The sequence below is a fragment of the Panthera pardus genome, unplaced genomic scaffold (assembly GCF_024362965.1).
Source record: "Panthera pardus isolate Hobbes unplaced genomic scaffold, ASM2436296v1 HiC_scaffold_10, whole genome shotgun sequence".
NCBI lineage: Eukaryota > Metazoa > Chordata > Mammalia > Carnivora > Felidae > Panthera > Panthera pardus.
This window is the reverse complement of record NW_026526655.1, coordinates 89,081,054-89,101,949: the sequence shown is the minus strand read 5'-3', so window position 1 is coordinate 89,101,949 and position 20,896 is coordinate 89,081,054. Positions and strand designations below refer to the sequence as shown.

The following is a 20,896-nucleotide window of genomic DNA, read 5'->3' as shown; positions in this document are numbered from 1 at the left end:
CCAAGAGTGTATGATGGTTCCTTTTATTCCACAATCTTGTCAATGGTTAATTTTATCAGATTATTTTTCCTCCTTAAATGACTTGAACTATTACACACATCTCTTTCTCTTTGTCTTCCTTTTCCTTTTTCTCTCTTTCTTTTTTTCTTTCTAAGGCTTAGCCTGGATATCACCTCCCTCAGGAAGGTGTCAGATAGACAAAGACTAAATTAGTTTTCTTGTGCTTCTATTTGTAGCTCATTTTGAATTTTGCATTAGAATGACCTGTTTACATGTTTTCTCCCCATCTTCATTCAGCTTTTTAAGGAAAGATATAGTGTATTTTTCCTTATTTTATATCCAATGTCATGATAGATATTTATTGAATTAGCAGATTCATGGAGAAATACCAAAGGAACAAAATAAGAAATTAGCTTCTTATAGGATAGGATTTTATTTTAGATATAAAGTACTCACAATGATAAAAGGTACAGGACAATGGATTCAATTAGAAAATAATACCACCCTTTGGAAAATCCTTTATCTATGATATTTTTCCAGGTATGTAACTATATATAGTAATGGCCCAGACAGGGAAATTATCTAATGAATTTGCCATATATTTTTTTTTTCAGTATGATTAACTATGTGACATATTTATTTATTTTGGTCAAACAAAATGAAAATATATTGTAACATAACAACATACTTAATTTTCAAAGCTAAAAGGCATATTTGTTTTTCTTCTTATTCAGTTTCTTAAGGCATACAGAGACCATAATATCCACTATAAATATACTGTAAAGACCTGGTCCTGACTGGCAGACTTCAGCTGGCATCACGAAAAGTGGCACTTGAGGTGCAAAAAGATTGTGCCCTATTTCCTAGTGGACTACAGGTATAGGGTTTCCTAGAAATCTCACTAATTAAGATTAAATAAGATTGATTTATAAGTAGCTAGTGAAGCCCAAATGTGCCTTTAAGACTCATGTAGAAACAAGCAGGTTCTAAAAGTCTAGTAGAAATGAAAAAGACATAGTATTATGAATTGAGTCAGCAATGCTTTTCCTTTAAAAGTGAAATCAGACCTATGTTTAGGATGTAATGCAACATAATCTCGGAATTATACCTTAACCTTAAAAAATAACAAAATTGTTCCAGCTTAGAAAGATGCTTCATTATAACTCATAGTCATAATTGTAAGAACAATCTGGGCAAAATCAAATTGACCATACCTAAAATTCTAACTGATAGAATAATATAGTTTGATAACAAAATTATAGGCTTGGAGAATTAATCATACATCGAGTTTCCCCTAAACTCTTACCAACGATGTGAGTTAAGGCAAGTGCTTTCTCCCATGCCTTGGCTATGAAATGAATGGGCTCGAAGGGAGAGGCTAGGACTAGAGGGTCTCTAGGGGTTCCTTTTGATTAGGTAGTCCTTTGTAAAACAGCCTTCCATGACACACAAAATATCTTGAAAATAATCACTCTAAAATACTGAAGCAGAGACAATAGGGAAAAGAGAATCGCCCAGGATCCTCACTAATATGTAACTGTGGATAAAGAACTGAATATAAGATGCAGGTTAGGATTATGGAATGGCAACTGTTTTGCTCTTTCATTGTCGTTTAGAAAATGATGAAAATCTGTTAAGGAAATATTTTCTAGTTAATTCATACTCTGGGAGAGCAAAGAGAAGTATACAGGGAAATAGCACTGCACAAAAGTACAAGCTTTCCCAAGAGAAAACCAGTGGCCCAACCTAGAATACAAACCAGGCTTCAAGAGCTTCGGGTTTTTTCTCCACATGCTGCCTTTACAGTTTTAAGTAATTGGTTGTAATAATTTTTATTTAGTGAGACTTATTTTGGAAAATAGAGGAGGGGAAGAGTTGATACATTTTGACATTGCAGTATGTAATGATTGAAAAAAAATTTACTAATCGTATCAACATGAGTCATCAAATACAGTTCTTTTCATTGTTTAAAAAGTCGCTCTAGGCTGTTGCTAGTCAATATTATTTTTCAACACTTATATGACTAATCATGACCTTTCTGGCAGTCTGTTGTAACCTGTACCACAAGCTATATATTCTGATTCAAAGAGAATTTGATTAGGGATTCACAGATTTATTACAGTGGGATAAATTATATGGCAATGTAAATAGGCTTCATGATCTCGGGACTTTCATGAAAAAAAAAATTATCCCTACATAAATAATGTCCCACGAAAAGAAAACTATTTACAGAGGTATTCTGTAGCAGACTAAATAAAATAAATACATAATTTTTTAATGTAAAACAAAACAAAACACACACACACACACACACACACACACACACACACACACACACACCAGTTATCCTTGTGAGATGGCCTATATCATAGCATGCTAACAAACCTCAACATCCAATGCCAATTAAGATTTAGCAGGAACAAGTCTTGTCCAAGTAGTATATTGACACTCAACCAATATGGATAGAAAAAGTGCCAAATTACTTTGGAAAGCAGAGTCATGCCCAAGAATTAAGTAAAAGTTAATTTGTATTCTAGCTTTTGTGGCATCCAACTCTGAATTCATTTACTACAGCAATAATAAGATCATCAGCCCTAGGAAGGTTCAGCTTAGTTCAAAGCACTGCCCTCCATTTTTATGGAGACTAACTTTGGAAGGGATCTATGTATATATTCAAGGAAACCTTTACCTGCACAGGTTTGATTGGATTCATCTTCATTGCTTCCACAGTCATTAGCTCCATCACAGAGCCATCTCTTGGGGATACAGCGATTATTTTTGCATTTAAACTGATCATCAGGACAGCTATGATTGACTGGGAAGGAAGGGAGAGGTGTAGGAAGAGAAGAAACAAGGTTATTAATTTAAAATTGGATAAATTATTATTTTAAGTTATAGTTACAGAAAAGTCATAGTAATTATTATAGTATAATAAATGCCACAGCTTCTTTCATTCATTGTTTCATATTTTGAGGAAAGTATTAATATTCTAGGCTGTGTTAAAATATAATACTTTTATGAAGACACCAAGAAATCTCACATAAAAGGAAATATATTAATTTGTTCATGTCTTCACTAAAATCAACTATCTCACTAAGTTTGTTTCCCATCCCTTATCACAGTGACTCAATTTCAGAATTTTTGCCAAACATATTTGAAATATCTCATATTTTAATATGAAACAAATATGTATCAAATAATTCAATCATATATTAAAAATACATTTTCTTAAGCCACATGTCCACTCAGTACTTATTGAAATATTAAATAAGCCTAATTTTGTTATGCTTTGTCCAATGTTTCTTAGGACTGGAAGGAAAAAAAAATGCATCATCTGTGACTTTGAGTTGATGCGAAATATGAGATCCTGCATAATTTTAATAATGAAAATGAGCATCATGAGTTTTTATCCCTAGTGCAAAAAATAAACATGCATCCGCAAGATATACTGAGGACAAGACCAATCCTCATATGGGAAGCTGTGCACAGCGAAGGATTAAACCTCCAATATCTAAACACAGCAGGAGGCCATCTTAAAGTTAACCTTCTGTGATTATTTTCCTGCATCCTGGAGGCTAAATTCCTGACTGAATTGGTATGCTCCTCAGTATTTGTTTCACCACTTCACATTCTTTTTGAAGTAATTTTCCTTGTGCCCAGTAGTTGCACTTCTGTACAATAAAAATAAATTTTGGTATTAGTTTTACTTAGAATTTGAAAAATAGCCATTTTATCATGCTGTTGCATAGCAAATGTATGCCTTTCCTGCCAGTTTCTATAAAACACTGTATGTTAAAGTACCTTAGGTGAGAGAGTGATTTTATCACTTTTTAGAAAGTTTTTATTATGCATAGTGAAAAAAATAGGGGGAAAAGCCTTATGTTTCCTGGCAATTGAGCACGGTTAACATTTTCTACTCACTTCAGGGAGTTGGGCAAGAATAGTTGCTCATGAGAATGAAAGTCATTCAATAAGTTAGATGGTCAACATTTTAAAGTACCAAGATTTTGCAAAAATATTTCAGTGAAGCTTGATCAAGGACCTTTGCAGTTTTCATCAATGATGTAAATCAGAGTTCAAAAAGGAGGCATAAATACAACTCTCAGTCCTGCAATTTGAATTGAGAAGCTAAATGATAGAAAATCGAATGATAACAGAATTCAAAGTCAAACCTTATGAGTATTTAAAATATAAATACTCTTCTGAAATGAATTACATAGTGTTGGAATATTAACCATGGAATCTCAGGATTATAATGCTGGTCTGAATCACTGCAAGTTTAGAAAAGATACCATCTCGCTGGAAGGAGGCCTGAGAGGTTTAGTGCTCCATTGCCCCATTTGATTAGTGATCTCTTCTCCAGGTGTGAGGTGCTGTGTTACACTCTGAGACTACAAAGATGTTACCACATAATGTGTCTCCTCATAAAGATATTCACCAAGATAAGGAAGCATATGATTGTGATACTGTTGGTTAACTAACATGATAAAGAAATACACATGAGATGTTTAACTCCAACTGGGCTATATAGAGAAGATTTTTTGATGTTCACAAGAGACTTCCCTATAAAGGTAATGTGAAACTATGGTGATTTCCATAGATTAGAGTGTTACACAGGAGAGAAACAGGAGGACATTTTTTTAGAGATCTACTTGTAGTCCAAATTGATAAGAACAAAGATTATAAGTGTATGATGATAGGCATGTAAGGCTGAAAATGTAAAATGAGTCATGACATGCAGTGCTTTATATATGAGTCAGTGGATTTTTTTGTTAGTTATAGATTTACTGAAATAATGAGATTAGACTTCATTCTATAAATACTGGTAACTCAGGAAACAGTATGGAAAGTGGGCTTTAATTAAGGGAGCAATAGTGGTAGGAATAATAGCAGGGCACGTGCTGAGTTAATCTAGGATAGGAGGCTAATTTAGCCAGTGAGGATTGAGAGATGGTAAAGATAAAAATTAATTATTTAGAGTTGAATATGGATTATATGTGAAATAAAGGACTGTAGGAAAACCCCACAGCATAGGCTTGGGTGGTGGTATGGAAAGTTATGAAAATAATCAAGAAAAAAATCCTGACGAGGAATTTTAACACTACAATTAACAGTACAAATGTAATGCCCCATATGCTCATAGAGGAAATTAGTTTCTTTGTGAGTTGGTGAAAAGAACAATCACACAGAGGGAAGCATGGACCTAAGGACTACTGCATGACTATCGTGATGAAATACTCGTGTTCTGTACAGGTGCTCTGTGACTATGCTGGAAGCTGATATGCAGGGAGCATTCACTAAAGCCATGAATAAACATTATGAGTCAGAAGGAATGAGGCAATCAATTTACTCAATAAATACTACACCATTTGTGTCAAAAAGTAGAGAAAAAACACTTTCTCCTTAGATGAAATGCTCCTCCATTCTGAAGTTTTTGTATAATTGTATCAACTTAGTATTTGATGTGTTATTTATGGTTTCACACTTTATAATATAGATATTAATAAGGTTGAAAATATGAAGCACATAATGTTGAAGTCAGAGTCCATGTTTGAAAATTAAGGGAAAATAGTGTTCAATTCATGTATTAATTACAATTTCTATATTATGTACACACAATATTTTTTAAGAGCTCATATTTGGGTTTTATCCCTAAATGCAGATAGTTGCATTATATAGACGCCCAGACCAATTCTGTCTATTATTAACAAAGAATCTTTAAAACGGTATTTTTAGTCTTGATTTAAAAAAAAAAAAAACAAAAAAAAAAAAACAAAAAAAACAGAAGAAAAAGAAAGAAAGAAAAGAAAATGGACTGTTAATTAACTCAATTAGCTCAACCATTTTACCCTGGAAAATGTCATCAATTGAAAGGAAAATAATTTTCTTTTTAAAATAATTTATCTGGGTCAAATTAAAAGACCAAAGATACATATATAAATCACATACCTCTCTCCCTGTAAAAAGATCTTATATATCTCAAAGCCATTCCAGTATGATTCTAATCAAACATATTGTCAAAGCATTTTTTAATGTGTTTCTCAAAGTGTTTTACTTCCATATAAGTGGGACAATTCCTTATTCTAACCAGAAACATAAAATTATTCCGACTATGGGAAATGATAAGCAGCTAAATAGAAGCCAAAGGGAAGAAAATGAAACCTTGAATTTCTATCGGAGTGCCCCACATGTGTCTCCTACCATGTACTGAGCCAGTGAAGTTAGGTAATGACATGTTCCAAAACCATGTCTGTGTCCTTGGATCTTCTTCAAGGCTCTGCTGCCAAGGGGAAATGGAGTAGATCGTGACCTTCTGTGTGAGTAGTTCTGACTTGAGGGAGTTTCAATTGATTTTCCACATCTTCAAATTCAGAGATCCAGAAGGATCTCCTATAGCAACTTTCTAACAATGGTGTGGTGGCACTGACAGTATAAAGGAGGGAAGGAAGGACTTCTGGTAATATGGACTTCTGGTCCATATGGTAATATGGTATGATGGTAATATTGTAATTATTATTACAATATATTATTTTACAATAAATATATTTACAATATATTGTAATAAAATATATTACAATAAATTATTATTATTATGTAAAAATTATAATATGGTAATATTACCATATGGTAATATGGTAATATGTTAATAAGGACTTCTAGTTAAAATGGTAATATTAAAGATGGAAAAAGATGAGAAAAACAGTTCTTTAAAACCATGCAAGAAGACCATCTAAAATCTACTCTCTGTAGACTAAGGAAAAAAAAAAACTGAGTTCAATTCTTTATCAAAGATATTTTTAGATTTTTCAAAAGACTCAGGAAAATGTAATATTACTTGAAGGAAAACATACAGCAATTTACTGAATCTTCATCACTTCCGTCTAGACAGTCATCATCACCATCACATTTCCAGCGAGCTTGGATACAGTGTCTGTTTTTACAGCGGAACTCTCCAGCTTTGCATATGTGAGGCAATACTTCTCCAGAATTAACTAGAGTTAAAAAAAAAAAAAAAATCAAAGTCATAAGAACAATACTAGCCATGTTCAGTTCATTACAACACAAACTTCATTTTAATAACAAAAATATTGATTCATTTTATTGAAAATATAAAGACATCTTAACATTGTAGTGACAACCATCTCTAGAAATGAGAAAAAGGTAAGTTTTTCTGAAAATAATTATTCTATTAAGAATTTTAAAGATTTTAAACTGTCACCAAAATAATCAATAATAACAATAATAATAACAATACCACCTCATATTCATGTTGAGCATGTAGTTTTACTTTTTGAAGGGCATTCATTCATAATCTCAATTATCGTCATGACCCTTGACAGGGTAGGCATGGCAAAAAATTTTACTACCTTCATTTTACAGATAAGTGCACCCCAAATTAATCATAGTGAAAAGACAAGGCAATAACACAGCCATGGTAGTCACATTTACTTTGCTGGTCTGCAAGTGGGAGAAAAACTCAGGTCTGGTTAGGTATTCATGGAACTATTAAGTTAATCAAAATTATCTCATTATACATCCAGATTCTATGCAGTATTTTCTCTGTATACTCCATGTTCTCTAATCAAGTGTTAGGAATTCAGTTCATTGTGATTTATTCACAAGTTGTAAGTGTTAGGGGCACCTGGGTGGCTCAGAGGGTTGAATGTCAGATCTCAGCTCAGGTCATGATGTCACTGATCTTGAGATTGAGCCCCGTGTTGGGCTCTGTACCGACTGCTTAAAGCATGGAGCTTGCTTTGGATTCTGTGTCTCCCTCTCTCTCTGCCCCTCCCCTTCGCCTCCCCCCCCCCCCAGCCTTTCTCTTCCAAACATAAATAAACACTAAAAAATTTTAAAAACAAAGTATTATGATGATTGTTATTGTTCACTTTGAGTGGATTCAATAGAGTTTACAAAGAGACAGGAATGTGTAGCAATGGTTAAAGTAAATGGTTTATGTTTCATGGACTAAAAAGGTGTTGAATTATCAAAAGTTAGATTATTGTTAGGAGAAACAAACCCAATCTTTCCACCTGATGGCTTTAAACTTTATTTTGGACAACTCATTTGAACTGATAAATGATCACAAAACCTATATACAAGTCAATAATATGGGATATTGGGAAAACATATATGGCATTTCCAGAACACTTGGTGTCAGCACTCCCTTAATCCTTGCATTTTCCCTGCTCCAAAGAATGGAAGAGGGAATATGACCCTTCAACCCTAACTGTGGAGAATCTGCTTCAGAGAGTTATGCAGTGAAGCACAAGACATGAGGGTTCCTGTGGTTGGAAAAGAAAAACTGCCCATTAAATTCAGACTCTTGCTTAAGGCCTTAAGTGTAAAATCTAATCAGTACAGTGAATGAAATATTCAATTCAAATAAAGGTAAGCCTGTGTTTTTTCTATCCCCTCTCAGACAGGCAGACACTATATGCAGGGACTGAGAGTAATTTTATCTCCCTTTTTAATTCTAATCCGTTTTCAATAACAAAATGCTGAAGCAGCAATTTCTCTAATGATGTCATTTCTGTAAGGTCACTTGAAAGTAAAAAAAAAAAAAAAAAAGTAAATAGTTATCTATATAGAACAAGTTCCAAATAGGAAATGACAACAATTTAAAACCAAAGAGGGCAAATCGTTGGTTCTCCCATTGAACTCTAGGATGCCTTTTTAGAGTAGCGAGTAGTTGTGAGGGTTAGTAACCAAAGCAAAGTGGAAGTACACTGGGATATGTCTGGCCTTTTCTACAACAGAACTCTCCTCTCAAAATCTCTACAATCAATCACCGATAGCATGCAAACTTTCCTAACTTGAGTCCCAAATTTGGTCAATTGGACCCTAAGATTTTGAGGGTGGTATAATTTCTTCTTTGATTCCATATAAGCTCAGCTTAGAACTGGGCATTTAATGAAGAGTGGTTTGATTAATTTCTATTCTATAGTGATTAAGCCTAATGGTCAACAATCTCAGTTAAAAAAATCTAATCAGATAAGAAAACTCATTTGAGATGCAATCAGTTTTCTCCTAAACTTAAGTTCAGCTTTAAGATTTCCTGTAGTCTCTCTATAGTTTACTTCTATGATATTATCACATCAATTTGGTTGTTTGATAGCTTGAGGACTAGAAAATCCCAGAAACCATCTTTTTTTTTTTCCTGATAAAGTCCCACCAATTTAAAAAACTTGGCTTTCACATGGTTATTTGATCAAATAAACCCAATTGACAGTTTTAAGAAATGATCAAGGGTATCCATATACAAGGGTGAAATTATAGCTGCTTCTGCACAATTACAATTATATTAAAGAAGAGCAAGGTGTCTAGGGAAGGACAAACTGCTCTCCCCCAAATTAGTATTTTTAAACTACCTATTCTTTAACATAATCAATTTAGAGATAAGGTCTTTAAGTCTGTTAAGAGTTCAAATGTTTTTCAAGTGATATTTAGATCATTATGGAATGAATGCAAAAAAGCAAAATTTCCAAACTGGTTTTAAACATGGTTTCAAATATGTGTGGTAGTTGGTTATTTTTAAATGATATTTGGAAATACAAAGTTGGCACTTTTCAAAAATACATGATGACAACATCCAAAGTTTTATTCTCATTTTTCATGACAGGCTGTGAACAATTGTTTGAAAACCAATAGAGCCAACCTCCTGGGATAATTTCATCTTGTTATATTTACTGCTGTTATTGATCTACATCAATGTCATTACTGTATATCATTACCATTCATAATAGCTGTTAGGCATTGTTTATATCTGTAAGAACAGATATAATGAAATATATACAAATACATTTGACATTTTAAAGAGTGTCTGCAAGTCCTCTTATAGGCCCTGGCAATTTGTTGAACAAGAGGCATTTCTCCACTGCATTTCTATACTTCTTGTGTCATTTTTTATTCTGGACTTTTCTTCAAGAATATTTATATAGCTCACAGCCGTGGAAGACAGAGATAATGCCACCTTCTAGAGCAGAGAGTATTTTTTTCTCTTGGCCAAAATTGTAAAGATAATGTCTTCCTTAGGGGCAGAGTTTGGGAAGATTTTTTAGTAGACTCAAGCTTGAGGTTCCTCAGTGTGAATACAAATTCACTGTGTATGTAGCCTCCACCTAGACCTGCCTGTGCATTGCCCCCACATGATTTGGGGGTGGGTAGGACAAGGAGAAGAATATGAACAGGAAACTCATGCTGCCTGCTGTGACATGACTAATAACATCTTCTGTGTCTGATCCAGGAGTTGTGGGTCTTCTGTCAGAATCTAAGAAGCTTTAACAGGTTCACATTTTAGCTTGCCTAGGGTAAAAATCTCAGACCCTACAGAATTGTTGACATACTAGTAAATATTAAAAAAAACAAAACAAAACAAAACAAAAAACATACTGAGTATTTGACATCATTAGTTTTTTCTAGTCCTAACCCAAGTCTTCCAGATGTAGACAGAAGTTACAAGTCAGTAGTTTCTATGTCACACAGAAACCATGTTATCAATGCTATCAATTGGGTATGGGCAGGATTTTTAATGATAGAAGACAGATTATTTTGGAGCTAACAATGTCCATTATCAAGAAAACATTTAGGGGCTCCTGGGTGGTTCAGTTAGTTGAGTATCCAACTTCAACTCAGGTCATGATCTCACTGCTTGTGAGTTCGAGACCTGTGTCGGGCTCTGTCTGACAGTTCAGAGCCTGGAACCTGCTTCTGATTCTGTGTCTCTGCCTCTCTCTACCACTCCCCCACTCACGATCTCTTTCTCTCTCTCTTTCTCTAATAAATAAACATTTAAAAAATAAAACAAAAAGAAGACATCTAATGTGATAGGTGATAATCTGGATAAGATGGCAATTTAGACATTCAAAAAGCATGAGCTTTTTTTTCCCAGCATTGACCTAACTCTGTGGAATTGGGTGGCAAAGTCGTATATCATAGCACCCCAGTTGATGACCAGGCAATCTACCTACTTTTGTGAGAATAAATTATATGATGAAGCAAATATATTTGGCATCACATTAAGGGAGCCAATAGTATCTAGAAAAAAATAAGATTAGTATTCTGTTACCTTGCAAAAACCTCTATAAAGGAGTAATTTTATAATTAATTTTTATACATCTAATGTTTCCATTTGAAATCCTTGAACGTAGGAAGGGAATGTCACATACAGAACAGAGGTATTAACCTAGAATAGAACCAGGCATTGAGGAGATGTTAAAAATTACTTGCTGCCTAAATTACTGGAATTAGCAGAGATGAATAATCCCATGTCACAACCTTATTATAGGGAGAAATTCTATCTCTGGGGATTGTATAAATACTTCAGGAAAACAATTTCATTTCAAGTGGCTAAAAAAGCTAATAGCCTTCTACCATCACCCAAGATCATTGATGAAGTGAATTTAATTGATGAGAAAAAGATTTATATGTAGATAAACAGAAAGAGGGAGCGATAAAGTTTCCCCCACACCAAAACAGTGAACATATAGGAAACCTCCAAGAAAGTCACTCTTTTCTGATGTTTAATGTAACTGAACCTATATAGCACTTCTGTGTTTGGGCAGACACATACATTGCTTTCAGTATATTAACCAGTGCTAGAAATGCAAGCTTTGCTTTAGAGCTGTGCTTTGCACTATGAATTTGAAAACTGATGGAGAATCCGTAATTCTACTGCTAGGGTCACTTCTTATAAAAATATTACAACATGATCTCACCAGAAAACTGACAAAGTCATAAATAATCCTTTAATTTAACCAGGATCAAAGCTAAAATGACATGAATCACAACATTCCCAGCAAGGAACTATCAGGTTTCATACATCCTATGATACCTGCTGTTAGAACATTGAAATTAGAAGGTCTCCACATGACCCTCCCATACACTACAAAGGGAAAGATGCACTCAAGAATTACTTCCCAGTAAAAAATGGGATGGCAGGAGTAAATGTCCAGATTATAAAAAAGTAAAGGGAGAGGCGCCTGAGTGGCTCAGTCGGTTGAACCTCCGACTTCGGCTCAGGTCATGATCTCACGGTTTGTGAGTTCGAGCCCAGCGTTGGGCTCTGTGCTGACAGCTCAGAGCCTGGCGCCTACTTCAGATTCTGTGTCTCCCTCTCATTGACCCTCCCCCATTCATGCTCTGTCTCTGTCCAAAAATAAATAAACATTAAAACAATTTAAAAAAATAAAGAAGTAAAGGGAGAAACTTTACTAATAAACTGGTTTATTTTATTTTAATTTGGAATAATCTCAGATTTGGATCTCAGCTCAGCAATTGAACTTGATACATATGTCCCTAACCTTGGTTTAATAAGCTATGGTGCCCATGAACAAGTGTCTATGTTTCTAACTTCATTTATCTTCTTTTTAATCCTAGTCTGGTAACATAGATATAAAGTAATACTGTCTCTTCTGTCAACTAATGTTTACCTGCTAACTATATCAAAATCATTATAACTTAGCCATAAAAGCATGAATCCCATTGCAAAAAATAAAATAAAATTTCTATTGTCCTTATACATCTCACATCACAACATATTTATTTAACAAATTGGTTTTGTATTTTGAGAGAATTTCTAACTATCCCTTTATTTAGGCAGGGAGACAAAAAAAAAAAAACAACTAAAAGAAAACTTCAAGTTGTAGTGGTTTTGATGTATATAAGCTTGCCTATATAGGAAGGCAGTGCAAATAATGCTGCCATGGGTTTTGAATTTTCTCCTTTATATCACAGCAGGATGACCTTTCATTAGATAGAGTGGTCTTCTGAGCAGCCAACCTAAGTGGTACATAATCTTCTGTGAGTTCCTATGCACAGAAGGCCATAAATATTCATCTGGATGGGGCTTCTAAACTTTTTAGTGCCTTAAACTTTTTACTACACATTAGATTGCATATATCCTAGAACATAAGGCTTGTCACAGCTGAACAGATAAATGGCTTAGCCATAGTGGAGCACTGTTTTTGACAGAGGAATATATCTGGTGTTCCACAAGGTAAAGAAGGTCACAGAGTACCACTGACATATAATTGTGCAAGGCTACCCTTGGATGATCAATACGTTTAAGTTGCTCTCTTAGGAAAAGCACATTGGAAAATCCTGTCTTTTCTTTCAGGCCACTAAAGAAGAATTTAAAGAATTACTGTCTTATTACTCTAGGCAAAAATATCCTGTTGAAAAAAAATAGTGACTATCTTTTTTTTTTTTCCAGGAGCTTACTTTCTTGGGATTATTCATATCCTCATTTATTAATTTTGTATGTAGTATTTCCCCCCACAAAGGCATCAAATAAATTAAACAAACAAACAAAAAACCTCACTTGATAATTGATCAATGGGCTTTACATATGTCTCTCTGGGGCAGTCAGTTCCAGGTTCCTATGCTACACCAGGCCTCATTTCTAACTGTGAGAGGATTTGCCCATGCCACACAAGATTCACAAGGACAAAGAGTCCAGCCTACTCTCATTCTTGATTCCTTCCAGGCATGGAATTAGAATTCATCCTTAATCAATCATGTAGCATGCCAATATTTTTCTGCTGGGTGAATGCCTCTCTGGCATAGCCTTATGCTGCAAATTCACTGAGAAACAACCATTGGTGTTTAATTCTGTCCTGACCAACTGCCAATGGGTTTTTGTTCATTTGATGTCAATTCAATGAGGATGACTGGAACCAGAACAATCATATCTCAATGGTTGCAATATGTATTTTGTTAACTCAGATTACAGAGTTAATCCAGCTGAGATAAATTCATAAAACTGTAATCTAGCCTGAACTAGATGAGAAGCTCAGAGGAATCAGTATTAATAAGACATCAGTCACACACTCATATTTGTTTTATACCATACTCGGCAACCATAAACTCTGTGTGTACTTCTTTTGCACTTGAATTTCCTCATCTGAAAACTAAGAAGGTTAACATATCCTATGAAAACCTTTACCATTAAATATGAGAAATGGAATAATTTATATAAACACACTTTGAGTTCTGTGTAAGAAATGAGTAATTTTATGGTCTATCCTAATTTTTTCCATTACATTGGAAAGAAACCTAGGCAAGTTGCATGACATATTAGAGATACAGTAGAGTTTTAAACAGTCAAATGCAACAACAATTTGTCAAAGAACATCTCACATGGTTTTGTTGATTTAACATTGTTTAGTCTAACAAGTATAGATAATATAATCTTCTTTCTTGTATCTTTATATTGCATTGAAGTTGTATCATCAGTGTATTGTAGAGATTAGAAAGACACCAAGAATACAGAAACATTTCTATCTTTCACCAAATTTATAATTACATGTGTCCGGTCATGAAACAAATTTCCTAACATAATTGCATGACCAACTCCATGTACAGTGTTTCCTTACAAGCCAAATTCCCCCAATGTTTACTTACACAGAGATTTCCAATGGCTAGTATTTTTTCTATTTCAATATTGATATAGGTATAGATATGCCACCTCATAAGGAATCCCTAAGTTTTTAGTGGGGCATAGAGTTAAGGAAATAGAAAAATAATTTGGAAGTCAATGACCCAGATAATTATGATTCACACAATTAAAATTAAATAACTAATTAGAACATTTCAAGCTTAAAAACTCATCAAGATATCAGTATCTGATGTATAGACCTTCTGTTTAACTCCAGTATGAAAATTAAGATGAAGGATAAAAACTCACAAGATCCTTGAAAACTCAGTCCCTTTATAACTTGACTGACACCATCTTAAGGGAATTTTAACTTTATTACAAGACCAATAGGACTGGATTTAAATATTCAGCCAAAAGTTTCTCTAATTCATATCACTAAAAATGGAATAAACCTGTTTTTTTTCATGTTTATTTATTTATTTTGAGAGTGGGGAGGGGTAGAGAGAGAAGGAGGGAGAGAGACAACCCAAGCAGGCTCCACACTGTGAGTGCAGAGCCCAATGCAGGGCTTCATCTCACAAACCATGAGATCATGACTTGAGTTGAAATCATGAGTCTGAGGCTTAACAGACTGAGCCACCCACGCGCTCCAAGGCTATCTATCTTTAGACAAACCCTTTGCTCCCACAGTACTGACTGTGAGGTCTGTGCTTACCAAAAAAGGAGATACTTACACTTTACCTTCCATCCTTAGGAGGAAGTCTGGGGATAGACCAAGGTCAGGATGAGACTTGGTGGATGTCCACACATACTGTGTGTGTGTGTGTGTGTGTGTGTGTGTGTGTGTGTGTGTTCACCATTCAAAGTATCAGATTTATTCAGAGGGTATAACAGAATATCTCATTTTATACCAGAAAAATAATTTTAGATGAACGTGTGGTAGACACTAAAAACTGAATTAGAAATCTGCATATAAACTATACCTATTCTCTCAATAGCTAAGTTATGATTTAGGCTAGTGGACAACTAGACAGATTTTATGCTGTTCAAAGCAATGCTTAATTCTTGTCTGTTGACAAACTAGGGGCCTCGATAGATCTCTTCTTTTCTGATGATAAATAAACAACAACAAAATAGGAATTACAAAATATTACCACAGAACAAAGGAAGGAAAACCACCTGATTACTCAAAGAAAGTATACTTCAAATAATTATGTTCTACAGGAATTGTCTTACAGGCAATTTAAAAATCCCACTAGTGGGGCGCCTGGGTGGCTCAGTTGGTTGGGCAGCTGACTTCGGCTCAGGTCATGATCTCACTGTCCGTGAGTTCGAGCCCCAGATCGGGCTCTGTGCTGACAGCTCAGAGCCTGAAGCCTGTTTCAGATTCTGTGTCTCCCTCTCTCTCTGACCCTTCCGTGTTCATGCTCTCTCTCTGTCTCAAAAATAAATAAATGTTAAAAAAAAAATTAAAAAAAAAATCCCACTAGTAATGAAAAAAGCTTTCCCAGAGAAGTAAAATTCATATTTGTGCTCTCAAGTATATAATCCCATAATAAATTAAATAGTATTTATTAAATTAAATTAAATAGTATTTCTAGAAGTTTGAAGAAAATTTTTGTCTGGCCAAGAATTAATATTCAGAAGAATTGTTAATCACATGTAAATGCAAAGGAGACTTATTTAGAAAACAAAAGAACTCCACAGTATACAATCTTTGTACTCTTTTCTTCTAAAGAAGCAACTTTAATACTTATCCTACACTTCAGTGAAAATTAATAATTAAACAATGAGGAGCTAAAGTTTGAATACTGAGCAATACAACTAGTGAAGCACTGATTCAGGTCAAAAAGAAACCATTATAAAATTGATCAACAAACTAGCTATATATGTCAAAACCTGTTATATAAAGACAATGATTAATGATTCAAAATAATATTTTTTGTCAGAAATCCTAAATTATAATAAGGCATGAAATTTAGGAAGATAAAGAGAATAATACAAAGAAAGCCAAAGTCCTCATCTCAAATGGTTAAAATTCAAAAGTAATAGAATTTAAAGCTGGAGTTATTATTCCAAATGCTTAAAAAAAGATGTAAAGAAGATGCAACAAATTGACCATGGACTATGTGCTAAAATATAGAAGGGATCATAAACAGTAAGGAAACGCACAAATAGTGTGTAAAAATACATCAGAAGTAACATCAAACATCAAGTAGAAAAATGAGGATAAATGGTTTAAAAGTCATGTCTACAAAGAAGATGTAGTCACATGATAAGACACTTATGCTCCAATTAAGTAAAAATAAAGCACAAGATAAATTATACCAAGGTATGATCTAAAATTTGTAACACTGCAACATAATTAAGAATTTGGTCTCCAAAATAAAATAAGTTAGGGGCTAAATTCCAAATGTCCTGATTGCTAATTATGGGAATTTTGAAACGTTATTAACTCTCAAGTCTTCATTCTGAATAATAAAGTGAAGTAGTAAAAGTATCTTCCTTATACGATTATTAACAGCTTATGAGAAACATGAAATCTATACAAGAATTCAATAAATTTTGCCTATGATTATCATTAGTACTAGTAAAAAATAATAACCTCCAGGGATATATAATTAAAAGGAACAACATCAAAATGTTTTAGTAGTTTATTGCTGGATTGTAGCATTACGGGTAGATTTTTCATTTAAATTTTTTCTATATATTTCTCAAGTACTACCACATATTTAATCATTTAAAAAATCCTTGCGGCACCCGGGTGGCTCAGTCAGTTGAGCATCTGACTCTTGATTTCAGCTCAGGTCATGATCTCACAGTTTGTGATATCAAGTCCCGTATAGGGCTCAGCACTGACAGCCTGGAGTCTGCTTGGGATTCTCTGTCTCCCTCTCTCTCTCTGCCTCCCCCCACTCATGCCTGCACTGTCTCTCTCTCTCTCAAAATCAATAAATAAAAACTTTAAAAAATCCTTTATTCACATTATTTCTTCTTCAGAAGAAATCAAATATTTCAGTTAAGTTGAAGTCTTCTTCATTATACTTATTTCTCCTGCCTCCCCAGAGACACTCATTATCAGTGATGGAAAAATCCATTTATTTGTGTATCCTTTAACAATTTGTGACAGTTAATTTTATGTGTCAAGTTGAGTAGGCTATAAAGGGCCCAGACATTTGGTCAAATATCATTCTGGGTGTGTCTGTTAGAGTGTTTTACATAAGATTAACATTGGAATCTATAGACTATATTAAGCAGATCACCCTCTCAGATGTGGGTGGTTCTCATCCAGTCAGTTGAAGGCCTGAATTGAATAACAAGGCCTACCTTCTTGCACATAAGAGGGATTCATCCTGCGTGACTGCCTTGAACTGGGACATTGTTTTGTTTTGTTTTGTTTTTTCCCCTGGCTTAAGACTCCAAATAAAACACTGGCTGCTCTTCATGGGTCTTCATCCTAACCAGCATTTGGACTGGAACTACGCCATTGGTGCTCCTCAGTTTCTAACTTGCTGACTGCAAATATGGGGAGTTGTCAGCCTCCATACTTGCATGAGCCAATTCTTCATAACAAATCGCTTTCTATACACATACATGCTATTGGTTCTGTTTTTCTGGAAAATCATGAGTAACATGAAACAAATTCAAATCATTCCAGAAGCATTTATATAGTATTCAATACATACATATCATTGCTCCTATAATTGTGGCAAGGGACTTGATATGTATAGACAGAACAAATTTCAAAAGGGCCACATGAGAATAACAAGATACAACAAACTGAGGACGGTCAGTAAAAGTTAATAAAGTGCCTTTAATCCAGGTCAATTAATCCAACTAATTCACTATTTTGATAAAGTGTAGGATTTCCCTAAGTCTCTTCTTTTGTCTGCTTCTTTTGACTTCACAACAAAGATAGATAATCAACCTTATTAACTATTTAGTTGAAGGTCTTACAATGTGCATCAACTATCATCTATATAACTAACAACTACGCATTTTTGTAGCTCCTAACAGTGAGGTTCCCTATTTTATGAAATACTGTCTTCTGTGGCATATATATTTTACTAAACTATTATGAAGCAGTGACAAATACTCTGGAAAACTTCATCACTGGTCATCTTTTTGAATTAAATTAATTCAGTTAATTATTTGTAGTTTAAAAAGAATTATACCTAAGTGATTATCTGAATTTCTCTTTCCAAGTTTGATTTTTTCCCCCTTGGTTTCATATGCTTCTGTTCTTCAAAAATATATGTACAAACAATAAGTGTAACAAATACAAAAACACAAAGAAAACTTACATATGCAAGTTGTCCCATTTTCATCTAAAAGTTGATTGTCGGCACATGCACATACTCGGCCTCCTGGAATGGCTAAGCACAGTGTACTACAGCCCCCGTTATTTACTCGGCACATGTTGTCACCTGTAAGAGGAGGGAAGTGAATGTGTCAGAGAACTGTGATTCCATCCAAAATTAGCCAGGTTAAGGTTCACATTCTTTCTAAGATATGTATGTAGGCATAAGAATGTACACATATACAAGCATATGTATATTACATATTCATTAATGTAGTCAGGATATCTTCTGAACACTAAGTAAAATTCAGAAACATTTAAAAATATAGGACACACGGGAGATAAAAGGAATTTGCATGTTGGTTAGAAGATATAGAGGTATGTGTGCAGATAAGTACCAGGAGACAGCAAGGTTACAGGACATGATGATGTCTGTCCAGGATAGCAGATTAGGCCTGGTATATTCAATTCTGATTTCTTCCTAAATTAGATCATTAACACTTAGAATGTGACTTTGGATATTAAGTGAACAGAAAGCAAATGAGCAGAAGGGAAAGGAGTGGAATATACTTCCCTCTTGTTCAAGGAGCACATTGACATGTTAGTGCATTGATGAGTCCAAGAAACACAGGTTTTATCTATGAAACTTTAAAAATGAATGGTCTTGTAGTGCCAGTAGAATGTGTAATGCACAAGGGTAGAAGTGTCATCCCAGTGGATCATCCCAGTATACCTAACCAGCAGAAGCACTGATAAGGTAAGCAATAGATATCAATAAAGCAGGGGAGATTCACAAAGGTATTATCCATAAACATCTGTGAGACATCCTTGGAAACTAAGATAAACCTGACATAAAATTTTGAAAGGGTTGGAGATTCTATACAATCTGGGTAATCATCATTTTGATGACATTTATTCCTAGAAGATGGAAAGGCAAGAAATAAAGCGTATTTACTTCTATATATACCTACATAATGTTACAAAGAAGTCTATAACACTAGCAATCTAATTGGCAAAGTAAATGTCCAGGCTATTTTACATTATGTTGCAGTTTTCAAGGTATCAATAAGTAACATTTGATTATATCAGAAACTCTAACTCAAACACTAAAAAATAGTTTTTAATTACTTAGAATGACTACACTAAAATAATGTAATCATTAAAGTTGTATTGGCAGTTGAAGCACAGTGCCAAAAAATGTGACGGGTGTGACAGATGAGATTATTGTATTGGGTTAGGTGTGCTATATAGCGAATATTAAGGAATGACTTTAAAAACAAAAAAAAACCTTCAAAATGGTGCTATATACAATAAATATTTAACTCATTCTCATAGATTATTTTGTGTGTCTACAGATTGCAAGAAACAATCTGAATTATATATTCATTTCTTTTCATTATTCTGAGAAGTAAATTAAATTTTGTATGTTTATAAAAGGTAAAAATATACTTGAAAGCTATGGAAACTAATAATTCAGGTTTTAGTATCAATTTCTCTACTCAGAGGATAATGAAGCTTAGTTCAAACTTTTTCCAACAAGAGATGGAGAAATTTTTTTTTTAAAGTTTATTTATTTATTTTGTGGAGGGTGGGCAGGGGCAGAGAGAGGGGGGGAGGAGAGAATCCCAAGCAGACTCCACATTTAGCACAGAGACTGAAGCAGGGCTTCATCTCATGACCTTGAGATCATGACCTGAGCCAAAATCAAGAGCTGGTTGCTTAATGGACTGAGGCACCCAGGTACCAAGAGATGTAGCAATTTTTTTAAGTAGTGTTCAGATACAGCCATGCTTCTTCCATAACCATAGACTAAAAATGTAATACTTCATAGGGAAATAGGTGTTCTCAATATTTTATGAATATTATGTACAAACTGTATATTCATTACTTTAGTAACATTCAGATTATTGAAATTTTGATTTAATCCAAATATTTTGAGAAATATATGAAGAATTTAAAACAGTAAAAAGGAAGTACTGAAAGCAGTATATCATGTCACATTTTCATATAGAAAATATATGCTATGGGGGGCCAGGGTGGCTCAGTCAGTTAAGCGTTCGACTTCGGCTCAGGTCATGATCTCACGGTCTGTGAGTTCGAGCCCCGCGTGGGGCTCTGTGCTGACAGCTCAGAGCCTGGAGCCTGCTTCTGATTCTGTGTCTCCCTCTCTCTCTGACCCTCCCCCGTTCATGCTCTGTCTCTCTCTGTCTCAAAAATAA

The 20,896-nt window shown here is 34.3% G+C and overlaps 1 protein-coding gene across 4 annotated transcripts in view; it reads right to left on the bottom strand.

Annotated features, from left to right (window-relative positions):
• LRP1B (LDL receptor related protein 1B) overlaps window positions 1-20,896 on the bottom strand; it is a 1,871,086-nt gene that overhangs the window by 704,455 nt on the left and 1,145,735 nt on the right. For all 4 annotated transcript variants that reach the window (XM_053909160.1, XM_053909154.1, XM_053909157.1 and 1 more), the window contains exons 15-17: window positions 18,682-18,804; window positions 6,852-6,992; window positions 2,690-2,815 (exon numbers count right to left, since the gene is read on the bottom strand). In XM_053909160.1, coding sequence (XP_053765135.1) covers window positions 2,690-2,815; window positions 6,852-6,992; window positions 18,682-18,804 — 390 coding nt within the window. The remainder of the gene's footprint in view (window positions 1-2,689; window positions 2,816-6,851; window positions 6,993-18,681; window positions 18,805-20,896) is intronic.